The 14409-nt window shown below is 45.0% G+C and overlaps 1 protein-coding gene across 1 annotated transcript in view; it reads right to left on the minus strand.

Moving 5' to 3' along the window:
- Positions 1 to 14409, minus strand: part of RAB6B (RAB6B, member RAS oncogene family) — a 60853-nt gene that overhangs the window by 12222 nt on the left and 34222 nt on the right. Inside the window, exon 3 of the mRNA XM_026015539.2 lies at positions 130 to 183. Within this exon, the coding sequence (XP_025871324.1) occupies positions 130 to 183 (54 nt within the window). The remainder of the gene's footprint in view (positions 1 to 129; positions 184 to 14409) is intronic.

Genomic DNA, 14409 nt, shown 5'->3' on the forward strand with positions numbered 1-14409 from the left:
CTCTGGGATGCCGGCCCTGCCAGCTCTGCGGTAGACATGGGCTCTCTCAGTGCTGCCCAGCTAATGGCCTCAGCTGATAAGTCCAAAGGAGCCCTCTCTGTCCTTCTAGTTCTAAAGTCAGGTACTCACCGTACGATCTTCCAAGTACATGGTTTTTGACAAGAAGTCAATCCCAATGGTTGCCTATTAGAGAAAAACAGGGAAAGGTTAAAATTGAAATGCCTCAGGCAGGCAGTGATAGCCAGCAAAAGAAGAGACACCCATGCCAAGCCTAAGGCAAGTCCTGCCCTGCTGTCCCGGCCTCCCCCTGTCAACAGTGAAGCCACTTGTGCCTCTCAGAGGAAGTGGGTTGGGGCTAAGTAAGGATGAGGACAGGTTTTCAGGGAGTGACAAAACTGCTCTGTGAAGGGGACAAGAGAACCAGGCGAGAAGACTTCCCCACCCTGATAGGTGTATCCCCTGCCTTCCTCAGGTGGGAGCCTCGAGGAGCAGAAGCTGGGTGGTCTCCTGGCCCAAGCCTGCTTGACCTCACCTGCCTCCCTTCTCTCACAGCCTCCGCTCCGGGCTCCTGGAACTCCGGCCCCCAGGCTTGGTCCACCACTGCCCCCAGCAGGCAGGGGTAGAGTGGGGAGAAGGAGCAAGGCTTGCTGCTGTGTGGGCAGAAGAGAGCAGCTGGGTTTCCTCAGGGACACAACAAACCATCCAGAGCAGCATCTCCCTGGGAAACCACACTGACTCTTTTCTTCCAAACCGACATATTAGGAGCCAACTGTCCCCAGCACACCCCTGTGCCCTCTCTTTTCTGGCAGTGGGGAGAGGTGGCTGGGCAGGATATAGTCAGCCTTGTGGCCAGATGTCTGGGACCCACCACTCACTATGTGGCCTTGGACAGGCCACCCAACCTCTCTAGGCTCACCTGCCCCACAGCATCTAGGATAGGAACTAAGACACTGTCAGTGTGATATGGAGATATCACTGCTATGCAGTTAATAATAATGCCTGATGACATAGCCTGAATGTCCAGGGCAATGATAAATGATAAAGTACAGCGTGGTACACCCATGTGGTTAGAATCCTTAGCAGCCATTTAAAATTGCGTTCTCAAAAAATATTTAAGGACCTGAGTAATCAGTCATCAAGCAGAAAAGAGCAGGCTGTAAATATCACGTATAGCGTAATCCCAACAGGATGCACTTAAGTAGGGAGAAGTATTTTTCATATTTTCTTGGATACTAAAATGAAAGGAACACACTAAACACCAGTGTGAATGACGACAGTATGGGCAGTTCTTTTTGCTTCCTTCCTTATAATTTCCTCTATTTTCTCCAATTAACGTGTAATAGTTCTAGAAGCAGAAATAGAATATTTTTAAACAAAAATATAAGATTAAAAAGTAACCTTAGTTGTATGGGAAACTGCAGTGACTTCTGATTACAAAAACCACAATGGAGGGAAGCCCAAGGAGATAGAAAAACCCATGTTTGCAGGTCCCAGGCTGTCTGCAAGCATGTTCATGTACATTCAGACCTCCAAATCATTCCACAAAGGAGTTAAACTGTATCCCCCCTGGAAGTCTGCCCTAATGCAGAGTCCTGGAGTGTCGAGGAATCTTACAATCCTAGAACACGGGTGTTAAAACATACACCTTAGACATAACTCCATCCAAGCTCTTACACTGGAGATGAAAGATCAGGGAAGTTAGAGGGCACATCTGGGGTGACTTCACGAGTCAGAGGCAGAGCTGGAAGGGTCAACACTACAAGTTCGGTATCACTTGGGCTCTCTGTAGCCCAACGTGCACATCTTTCCTACATGGTGTAGTCACTGGGGAACAAGTCTGGAATTGACAGGTGGCTTGTGGAACCAGCCTTGTTCCTTAAGTCACACAATGTTCACTCATCAATGAAGCGTGACAGTCCTTGTTTCCAGATACCCTTAAGGAGAATTGTGCAGACCACGTGGAAATCTCTCCCTTCATCAGTGCCCCAGGAGTGGCAAGCTCCTCTGTAAAGTGACCCCTGAGCTGAAAACCAGGTGTGTGACCTCAGGATTGGTGGCAGGGACTGCTGGCTATCCTCCCATATGCAGTCTCCCTTTCGACAGTAATAGGATTCTAGATATGTAGATGGATCAATGGCTACCCCCATAAAGATGGTATTTCCCAGCTTCCTTTGCAGGGAGATGGCTAAATTCTGGTCAGTGGGATGTAAAGGTGATGTATGCATCTTCTGGGATGATGGGGGGCAGGTGACATGCTCACAGCTGCCCTCTTTCCCTTTCCTGCAGCTTGGAATGAAGACAGGTAGTGGTGAGTCATGCTGGCCCATCCAGATGAAGGTGATATAGTAGTGATGACAGAGCAACCAGATGGAGGAAGCCTGAGTCCCTGACCTAGGGGAGCTACCTCAGTGTCCTAGACTGCTTACATCCAGACTATTGTGCGAGAGAGAATGGAATTTCAATTTTGCTTAAGCTACTGTTATTTTGGGTTTCTTTTAACACAGATTAACAATAGTCTTAACTAATAGAGCAAAGAACCTTGGAGAAACATATCCCTCAAAGGTAAGCAGCATGGATGGCAATGGTGATATTACCGATGATAGAGTAACAGTAACAACCCCAATCTATCTCATGTGGGCACAAGCCACTTCTGCTTCCATGGAGGACTGAGAAGTCACCAGATGACATGACAAGAATTGTGCCATCTGGATCAAGCCTTGGCAAAGCTCAACTCAGTGGCCTCTACAATCATAACTGCCATTGCTGGACACCCACATATTTTATCTCCATTGCCCCCCCGCCCCCCTGCAAAAGCCTGACCACATCATCGGTACTGAAGAACTAAGTCTGGGAGAGGCCAACCTCCTCTCTACCTCCTCCCTTTCCAGCTGTCTCCCACCTTTAGTCCTACTTCCATGCTTCTTGCACATCAGAGAAATATCTGGTTTCTTAACTGACTACTCTGTCTCCAACAAGCCAGGCCACTGAGCCACAGTAGACCTTCCCGTAACTGTACACATTTTTGCCAAAGCACAGGCATTGTTCCTGGGAATGGCTGAACCATCAGCTTTGCCCCAAAATATATTCCTATGATTAGTTTCCAATAATGGCTGAGTAGTTTTTATCGAACTAACCCTCCTACAGATAACTATTATAAACTGTGGAAAAATACAAGAAATAATTTTTAAGCACTGAAGAGTGAGCAAAAGCAGGCAGAAAAATGGAGGGGTTACAAGCTTTGAAGGAAGGCAAGAGAACGAAGTGAGATCCAACATTTAACCAATTTTTCCGGAGGTAACTTCCTAGTCCTACAAGTTAGAGGGGCTTGGTAAACACCTCAGGCTTTCCACGGGAAACCCAGAAGGGCTGGCGTTGGGAGGAAAGGTATCATCGCAGGACTGAGGGTCACACCAGAGGACTGAGGGAAAAACCAAGAGAGACCTATCTTAACAAAATTTAAACATGATAAGTAATCCTGCCCCATCCTCCCAAAAAGATTAGCTCTCCATAATTTAACTGCCTATTAAAATAAAACTCAAACACTCTTCAGAGGAAGGTAACAGAATCCAAGAATCTCTATAATTTATTGTAGGCATACCTCATTGTCCCATGCTTTGCTTTACTGTACTTTGCAGATAACTCTTTTTTTTTTTTTTTTTTTAACAAATTAAAAGTCTGTGGCAACTCTGTGTAGAGCAAGTCCATTGGGGCCATTTTTCCAATCACATTTGCTCACTTTGTGTCTTTGTGTCACATTTTGATAATTCTCATGTTTCAAAATTTTCATTATTATATTTTTTATGGTGATCTATGATCAGTGATCTTTGCTGTTGCAACTGTTATTATTTTGGAGTGCCATGAGCTGCACCCAGATAAGACAGTGAACCTAATCGATAAATGTTGTGTGTATCCTGAGTATCCCATCAACTGGCCATTCTTCCATCTCTCCCTCTCCTCAGGCCTCCCTATTCCCTGAGACACCACAGGGTGGAAATCAGGCCAATTAATAACTCACAATGGCCTTAAGTGTTATGTGAAAGGAAGAGCTGCACATCTCTTACATCAAAAGCTAGAAATGATTAAGCTTAGTGATGAAAGGTGTCAAAAGCTGAGAAAGGCTGAAAGGTAGGCCTCTTGCACCACACAGTTAGCCAAATTGTGAATGCAAAGGAAAAGTTCTTGAAGAAAATTCAAAGTGCTGCTCCAGTGAACGCATATACAGTAAGAAAATGAAACCACCTTATTGCTGAATTGAAGAAAGTGTTAGTGGTCTGAGTAGAAGAACAAACCAGCCACTACATTCCCTTAAGCTAAAGCCTGGTCCAGAGCAAGGTCCAGACTCTTCAGTTCTGTGAGGACTGAAAGGTGAGGAAGCTGTAGAGGAAAAGCTTGAATTCAGTAGAGGTTCATGAGGTTTAAGGGAAGAAGCCATCTCCATAACATCAAAGTGCAACATGAAGCAGCAAGGTAGAAGCTGCAGCAAATTATCCAGAAGATCTAACTAAGATAACTAATGAAGGTGGCTACACTAAACAACAGATTTTCAATATAGACGAAACAGCCGTATGTTGGAAGAAGATGCCATCTTGGACTTTTTCATAGCTAGCTAGGTAGCAGTTGATTGATTGATTTGAGAGAGAGAGAGAGCACAAGCGGTGGGGTGGAGCAGAGGAAGAGGGAGAAGCAGGCTCCCCTCTGAGCAGAGAGCCCAACGCGAGGCTCCATCCATCCCAGGACCCTGAGATCATGACCTGAGCCAAAGGCAGATGCTTAAATGACTGAGCCACACAGGTACCCCTAGGACTTTCATTGCTAGAGAGGAGAAGTGTATAAGTACTGGTTTCCTAGCTTGGAAGCTCTGAAAGACAGGCTGACTCTCTTGTTAGGCACCAGCACAGCTGGTCACTTTAAGTTGAAGCCAGTACTTATATACCATTCCCAACTCCTACGGTCCTAAAGAATTATGCTAAATCTACTCTGCCGTGCTCTATAAATGGAACAATAAAGCCTGGAGGATAGCACATTATTCACAACATGGTTTACTGAATATTTTAAGCCCACTGTTGGGACCTACTGCTCGGCAAAAAGGACTCTTTTCAAAATATTATTGCTCGTTGACAATGCACCCAGTCATCCAAGAGCTCTGATAGAGATGTACAATGAGATTAATGTTGTTTTTGTGTCTGCTAACACAGCAGCCACCCTGCAGCCAAGAATCAAGTTATAATTCTGTTAAGTCTTATTATTTAAGAAATACATTTTGTAAATTACATTTGTAAATCACTACCAAAGATAGTGATTCCTCTGATGGATCTGGGCAAAGTAAATTGAAACCTTTTGGAAAGTATTAACCACTCTATAAGCCACTAGGACAATTTGTGATTCATGGGAAGAGATCAAAATATAAACATTAAGAAGAGTCTGGAAGTTGATTCCAGCACTCATGGATGACTTTGAAGGGTTCAAGACTTCAGGTGGTAGTTAACTGCAGATGTGGTGGAGACAGCAAGAGATCTAGAAGTGAAGCCTGAAGATGGGACTGACTTGCTGCAATCTCATGATAAAACTTGAATGGTTGAGGACTTGCTTCTTATGGATTAGCAAAAAAAGGGGTTTCTTAAGATAGAATCTATTCCTGGTAAAGATGCTATGAAGACTGTTGAAATGACAATAAAGATTGATAACATCACATAACTTAGCTGATAAAGTAGTGGCAGGGTTGAGAGGACTGACTCCAATTTTGAAAGAAGTTCCACTGCAGGTAAAATGCTATCAAACAGCATACATCCTACAGAGAATTCCTTTGTGAAAGAGTCAATTGTGACAAACTTCATTGTTGTCTTATTTTAAGAGCCACCCCAACCTTTAGCAATTGTCACTCTGATCAGTCAGCAGCCACCAACACTGAGGTAAGACCCTCCCACCAGCAAAATTATTACAACTTGCTGAAAGCTCAGATGATGGTTAACATGTCATAACAATAAAGTTCTTTTTATTTTCTTTTAAAGCTTTTGTTTATTTATCTGACAGAGAGAGAGAAAGAGAGAGGGAGAGAGAGAATGAGCACAAGCAAGGGGAGCAGCAGGCTCCTCTCTGAGCAGGGAGCCTGATGTGGGGCTCAATCCCAGGACCCTGAGATCATGACCTGAGCTGAAGGCAGACGCTTAACTGACCAGACACTCTAACAATAAAGTTTTTTAAGTTAAGGTATGTATGTTATTTTTTAGACCTAATGTTATTATATGCTTAATAGACTACAATGTGGTATAAATATAACTTTTATATGCACTAAGAAACCAAAAAATTCATGTTTCATTTTATCACATGGTCTGGAACCAAACCTGCAGTATCTCCAAGGTATGCCTGTCTTCACAGTGTCCACTACACAATAAAAAAAGGTTTAGACATATGAAGGAGAAGGAAATTGAAGCCATAATCAAGAAAACAGACCCCCAAGTGAACCAGATGTTGGATTAGCAGAGAAGGATTTTAAAATGACTGCTATAAATATGGTAAAAATGTAAAGGAAAAGATGAATGATGAATTTCAAGAGATAAATGGAAATTCTAAAAACAAAAACTGAAAATCTCAAGACTACAAAATACAATATCTGAAACAAAACCACATGGGATTTGTACAACAACAGCTAGAACACTGCAGAAGAAAGGTCAGTGAAGAGAGGCCAAAATAAAATGGAGCACAGAGAAAAAAGATACAATAAATAAATAAATACATGAACACAGTCTCCAGAACTGCTTGAACAATATCAAGAATCTGCTATACTTGCAACTGGGGCCTCATGAAAACAACAGACAAATTCAGCAAAAAGATTTTTGAAAAAATAACAGCTAAAGTTTTCTTCAATTTGGTTAGAAACATCAACCCAGGGTACCAAGGAGCTCGGTGAACCTAAATCATAATAAATACAAAGAAAATCACCCCAGGCACATCAGAGTCAAACTGCTGAAACCAAAGATACAGAGAAAACCTTGATAGCAGGGAGAAAACAGAAAAACACTTTATACACCAGGGAATAATGGCAAGAATGGCAAGAATGACGGTTGATTTCTTAGCAGAAACAATGGAGGACAGAAGACCGTGGAAAAGCATCTTTCAAGTTCCAAAGAAAGAGCATCACCACCACCATCATCATGGCAGCCTAGAATTCCACAGCCAGTGAAACTTTTCTTTAAAAAATGAAGGCAAAACATTTTCAAGTAAGGGAAAGCTGTGATAATCTGTCACCAGTGGGCCCTAATTATAAGAAATGCTTTAGGCTAAAGGGCAAATTTTACAGATGGCAATTTGCATCTTTAAAGGAGGAATATAAGAGCACCACAAATGGTAAATCTATGAGTAAACATAAAAACATGTGACTTGTCCTTGATCACCTCCTACCTCCACCCACATGAGCAAGAGTTCATAACATTCTCCTCTGTTCTTCCGTCCTCAGTGTGGCTCCCTCTCAGGAGATAGCCTCAAATCTTACTTTTCAACATTAGGTATAAAGCACTTCAATTCCTTGTGTTTACCCTTCATATGACAATGTGTAAGCACAGTAATAATGACTAAGCATCTGAGTACTTATCCTTTGCCAGCAGTTGTGCCGAGTGCTTTACATGCCTTAATTTACTCCTGATAACCTCTGTTATGAGTGACATTCTTTAGTACTTGTACATCACTGCTAAGAAAATGGAGTGTAAGATGCTAAGTTACTTGCCCAGGGTCAGCAGCTGAAGTGGCAGAGCCAAGACTAAAAAGAGTATTTGCCAAGTTGTCTACCAGTGTCCATCATCATCCCCACATCCCTCTGGGCTCTGAGGGTTTGCTCTCCCTGTTTGAAGCAAGCCTCTCCCTGTGGGTCCCTTGTTCCTGGTCCCCTCCTCTCAGGTGATGCTCTACTGCCATCTCCTTTCCAAGGAGATGAAATGAGATGGCTCATTTTCAGACTTTCATGCTCTACTCACTCTTTACTTTTGTCCAGAAACCATCCTCAAAATTCTCATGTCTCCATCACTAAGTAGCTTGCTAGCTATCTAGCAAGCTCTCACCTCTCTTCAAATGGTATGCTTTTTGGAAAAGGATCCCCAACCCAGTCTCCACTTCCTCTCCTCCCACCTGCTGCTTGACCAGGGTGGTCCAGTGTCTGTCCTCTGCCCAACCGAGGCTGCTCTTGCTAACCAGGAGACATTTCACCTCCTCACTGTAAGAACATTCTTAGGCCAAGCTCTATTTGACGCACTTGACCCTGATGACCCATCCTCTTCTTGACACCCTTCCTTCCTTTGCTATTCATGACACTGCTTGTTTCTGGCTTCTCTGCCTCTCTAACTGCTGTTTCTTATTGATCTCTTAAAGGAACTTCTTCCTTTCTCTGTTCTTAAAATGTTGCTTGGTCTTTCCTATCCTGTGTCAGGGGACCTCACAGCTTCAAATAGGATGTACTGATGGCTTCCAATCTATATCCCAAGCCTTGCCTCTGTCCTGACCCCAGATCCAGGTATCCAACTGTTTACTAGGCATCTCACTAGACAGTGTGTCCCACATGGAGCCCATCATCTCCCTCCAAAGTGGCTATCTTCCTCCCTCCTTGAATGGCATCTCTACCACCCCATATGCCCTAGCCTCCAGAAGCCCTCTTGAGTCCCTGCTCTTCACCTGCTCTCTCATCCACTCTCTTACATCAGAAGAATCACTGAGCTGATGACTTTGCCCCCTGAGCATTTCGACTCTCCATTCTCAGCATCCCCACCAGCACTGCCCCAGTTAAGATCTCCAACTTCTTTTATCTGAATAACCTCAACAGCTTCCTGACTGGTTTATCTGCCCTCAGGCTCTCCTCTTACAACTAACCTGTCATCCAGGACCAGAGTTATCTTTCTAAAACATAAATCTGGTCATTTCACTCTCCCACTGTCCCTAATAAATAGTCTAAACACTTCACTTGGTCTACAAATTGCTCAGGGCCTGCCTTTCACTTCCTCTGGTCTCATTTCCATCACATTCAGCTTTGACTTTATACTATAGTAATAGTGTTCTGGTTAAGACACTACACACACGCATCACTTTGTGTTTCTGTGTCTTATTTAATGCTGTTCCCTCCTTTGGAATTGTTCTTCCATGTAGTTAAAATTCAGATTCAGCCACTCTGCAAGTCATGATCTCCAAGTCATTTTCTTTTTTTTTTTTTTTAAAGATTTTTCAAAATCTACTTACTCATAGAGGTGCACAGAGAGAGAGAGAGAGAGAGAGAGAGAGAGGCAGAGACAGAGGCAGAGGGAGAAGCAGGCTCCATGCAGGGAGCTTGATGTGGGACTGGATCCCAGGTCTCCAAGGATCACGCCCCAGGCCACAGGCAGCACTAAACCGCTGCACCACTGGGGCTGCCCTACAAGTCATTTTCTAAGCCCTATGGCTGGCCTCAGGGCCCCTCATTTAACAGTTTCTACAGGGAACTGTAAAGACCTCAGGCTGGTCAGTCTCTCCTACAGCCCAGTGATTCTCAACATGTAGTGTAGGGACCACTTGCTTCAGAGACACATCAGGAGCTTGTTAAACATGCAGCTTCCAGAGCCCCATCCAGATACACAGAATCACAGTCTCTGGGGTGTCAGTCTAGGAACCAGAATTCCAGGTAAGCCTGCAGATAATTCATTTGTGCGGTACAGTCTGCAAGCAACTGCCTAGACTCTGAGCTTGTGCTATAATCAGCGGGAGGAGGCTGTGGTCCAGAAGGAGGGGCAGATTCCCTACCTGGGCTGAGAGACAGAGGGAGATGCCCAATTATGCAGAAGGTGCTATTCATGAGGAAATCAAGGCTCACTCAGAAATCAAGGCTCACTCAGATACCAAGGTCACATAAGAGGCAGAATCAGGATTTGAACCCAGGTCTCGTTTACTGCAAAGCTTCTGCTTTTGACTATTCCGCTGAATTTCCTCTGCTTCCTGAAATCCCTTCGCTTCTGAAGCTGTCACTGTGCTCTGAAGCTGTCATTGGGTCTACGTGGGGGTCACATCCTGTCTGGCTTCCTACTGTCAGACTCTTATGGTCATTAGCCATAATAGCTCTGCAGAGCCCACTTCAGAGGAAATTCATTTGCATTTTAACAAGGACAACTAAAGTCCGCTCTCTAAAGACAGAGCAAAAACAAGAACTTTTAAGATGGCCTTGGCTGAGCCTTGGTTACCAGGAAATTTCTAGCTCCTTGGCATCATCTATTTTCCCAGACACAAGGCACAAGCAGTTGGCCCCACAGCACTGCCAGCTGGAGCCCATCTCTGTCAGGCCCTGGGCAGCTCCTTTCTGGCAAACACTGCAAGTAAGTAATACTCCTTCACCTTCTCATCCTCGAATGCCTACTATGTGTTAGTCACAGAGCAGAATGAGCCCTTGTTCCTGCCCATGAGTAGCTGGAATGCTCCCCTGGAATGCTCTTTCACATGGTTAATACCTATTCAGAGCTGAACCTCCAACCTGTAGAGGAGCTAACATTAGCACACAGGGCTGTGCTCCTTGACGATGGAAAGGAACAGTGTGTAGTGAGAAGAACATGAAGAGGAGAGGGACCCAGCTTCTAACTAATTTCCTGAGGCAAGATGATGGAATTATGCAAGTCCTGAAGTGAATACTAACTTTCTAGCAGGTGAAAAAGGGGGTGCAGTGGAGGATGGGAAACGTGTGTGGAGGGGGAAGCCCAGATGGAGGGAATGGGACAGTTCTGATTTCCTTAATGGCAGAGCTCCTATTAGACCAACCCTCTTGCAGATTACTATTATAAACTCTGAACAAAACACAACAAAACAACTATCTGAAAGCACTGCCAAGTGACCAAAAGCAGGTAGGGATTGGAGGGGAGTCAACTTACAAAAAGGGTGGGGGGGAACAGCCCTGGGTGAAGCTCCTGTTTTTATGACTGCTTGCTCACTTGAGGGGAGCCCTGGCTGGAGCACAGGGGTTGCTAAAATTTGGCAAGAAACCCAGAGTCTGCTTTTTGAGAAACAAGTCAGATCCCAAAGCTACCACAACAGCCAGAAAATGTGCAAAATCTTAACCACAAGAAAGCCACAGAGAGGGCACTCCAAATTCTATATACAAAAGCTGCCCAAGCGCCTGGGTGGTTCAGTTGGTTAAGTGTCTGCCTTCGGCTTAGGTCATGATCCCAGGGTCCCTGCTCAGTAGGGAGCCTGCTTCTTCCTCTCCCTCTGCCACTACCTCTGCTTGTGCAGACCCCAAGCAGCCTACCTAAAACTGAAAACAAAACAAACAAATCAGAACAGAACTTTATTTTTTTAAAGATTGTATTTATTTATTCATGAGAGACACACAGAGAGAGGCAGAGACACAGGCAGAGGGAGAAGCAGGCTCCCTGTGGGGAGCCTGATGTGGGACTCGATTCCAGGACCCAGGGATCACAACCTGAGCCAAAGGCAGATGCTCAACCACTGAGCCACCCAGGCATCCCTGAACAAAACTTTAATTTGCTGCCTACCTACTGCCTACAGGGAAGACAATGAAGAATTTGGATCCAACCAATACTCTTCCAAAGGAACAAACAATTCAGTCTTAATCACAACATGTAGGATAAATCTTGATTTATTCAGCATATGAAGTGCCAACCATGTTCAAGAAAAAAAAGAGGTGGAAACCAACGCTGAGGTGAACAGCTACTGAAGGTAGCAAGTCGTTTAAAGTAGCTAATAGGATTATGCTCAAATATATAGAGATACACTCATAACCAAGGCACAGATTTAAAAAATCCCAGCAGAGAAAGAGAAACTATAAAGAAAAACCAAATACAAACTTAGAACTAAAAAACAGATATCTGAAATTTTAAAATCACTCATGGGCTTGACAGCACATAAACACTGAATGTGAAAACAGATCAATAGAAATAGGACACAACGCGACACGACAATAGGAGGACAGCAAGCAAAAAGAACGAGCCACCCAGGTAGAAACCTCAGTGATTCCCTCTTACCTGCCACCCCCACACTCCCTCTTAAAGGCCAGCATGCCTCATAAAGGGGGGTGTGTGTTGACAGGAACATGGTGCTTGTGTGGGTGAGTGTGGGGTGCGGAGGGAGTCACTTCTGCTTTGAAGGCAAAGCCCAGATCCATGAGATACACATAGCCTGGTGATGCCAGGAGGCTAAGAGACTGAGGAGACCAGAAGTTCATGGGCCTTTGGGGAGAGGGAAAGGTCAGACTTCTGCCAGCAAATGTAGGCTGCCTTCAATGACTCCCTGAGGCTGACCATGGCCAGGCCCAGAGGATGCTGCTACCACCTTTGCCAAATGGACCGGATGGATCACGGGCTGTTTTTAGTGACCTCTCCCAGTGCTCTGCAGGATCTGAGTACTCAGTGATGGGCTTGGAAGAGCACTGGATTGGGAGCCTCTCCTCTCTGAAATGGGTATATTCATAGCCTCCGTTAAGGGCTGCAGATCACGTGTGTTAGACTATGCAAAGGTACTCTGTAAAAACACAAATGACCAACCCACCAGAGGATTTCCGGAAGAAGCTCTAGAAACCCACTCCACAGAAGACCCTCCCAAGTTTCTCAGACTGGTTATGGGAAATGCATCCCCATGCGGCAATCTACAGGATAAAGGTAAACTGTAATCAAATGTTTCTGAGAAAGGTTGCATATTCCAGCTCCTAGGGGAGAGCCATAAAACACACTGGTGCACTGAGAAGTCCTGCACGAAAGAAACATGAACAATTACATGGAACCCAACATTTCCCAAGCTTCCTTGCTCTAGGAAACGTTGGGCTTGTAATCCCCATAACATCCTTTATCAATAAACTAGTGTTCCCAGGGCTTCAGGAAAGGCTGGCTGAGTTCTAAAGGAGACCACATCCCTCTTCTAGCTTGGCATGGAGTCTGACTCACAGTATTCATTCTCTGTACTTTGTTTCCTCTTATAAATAAGTCTTGCTGGTAACTATGCCACAGGAATGTAAGCAGGATATCAAGACACATGAGCAGCAGGCTTGATTTGGGGGGCCCTCCTGCCAGTCCACGGTTCCCCGGATCCTCCCCTCCCCTCCTCAGCTGTGCTGCCCGATGCCCCTTCCCAGGAGGCTGGGCTGCACTCTACACTCCACTATTTACTCCTTTAATATCGTGCTTACACACTGCACTGCTTATGAAAAAGGGCAAGCATTTCATTTTATACAAAATATGAGGAATCTTAACAAGCACAGGTTTCATAGCCACATCTACATCCACTTTGTCCTGAAGGTGGTATCACAGTGTCCATGGGGGCTCAGACACAGAACGCAGAATGACATTGCCCACCTCTCTCTGTATGAGACCACCATCAGTCCACCACCAGTGGATCTCCAAGAAAAGAGATGTCTCCTGAAGCACTCGTTGGAATCTTTTTCGCTGTGTGCACTTATTATGAAATATAATTTTGCATCCACATTCTGACAAGACACAGTAATAAAGTCCGCAGTGGAAATCTGCATGATGATTTGCATAAATTGACTCAAGACTCTTCTCAGGAAGAGAACTCACGAAAAGGAGTGTATGTGTGTCTTTTTCTAGCCTTGGCCAGGCCTTGGCCCATGGCTGGGGAAGCATCCATAAGTGGCAGAAAGCAGCTGGGCATGACAAGCCCTCAACAATGAAGCGGCTGTTTGTGCACTGACCATCAGATGAGAGTACAGGGTAGAGTCATGCAAATTAGCATGCAAATGAGGCTGGCAAAACTTTAGGATTCAGACTGGCAAGTGGGCACTGTGGGGGAAGGAGGCGGCAGCCTTGGGAAAACATGCTGGGCAGGATCCGTCTGTGCCAGTTGCTCAGCAGAGTGCTCTGGGGGAGGGGATGCTGACTCAGGAGGTCATGGCACAGGTACCAGGCTCCTTTCAGCCACTTCAGCCTCAAAGCCTACACAGTCACTTTCCTCCCAGTGGAATGTGGCTTGTGCCTGTCACCACCCAATTTAAGTACTTATCAATTGCTCTTTTATCTCCTATGGTCTGAAAGGTCAACCAAGGAGTATGCACCTCCTGCCTTTAACTAAGGGATTAAATGTTAAATTTCATCCAAATCGGTCGATCCCTTCAAAAGCCACAGAGATGCTCAGTGATGTATGTGGCCTGATGCTCCCTTGGAGGCTTCTCAAAAGGTCATGGAAGGATCCAAGCACGGAGGATCTTTTGCCCTCTCCTTAACAGGGCAAAAGATGCTCCTCCAAAAGTGGTGGACTTTTGAGGGTGTCTAAGAACCGTATAAGGGTAACCTGCAAAGTGAACAGGATGGACTCCTGACCTCTAGGGCAGAGAACTGCAATATGAGTTCCATTAATCTATGAAACGTAGCAGTTGCTGCTGGTGAGCTCGCCCAATAACCCCCAGCCACCTCTTACTCCACCTCTTGCTGGCCTAAAGACAATAAA

This window comes from Vulpes vulpes, chromosome 11 (genome assembly GCF_048418805.1).
Source record: "Vulpes vulpes isolate BD-2025 chromosome 11, VulVul3, whole genome shotgun sequence".
Lineage (NCBI taxonomy): Eukaryota > Metazoa > Chordata > Mammalia > Carnivora > Canidae > Vulpes > Vulpes vulpes.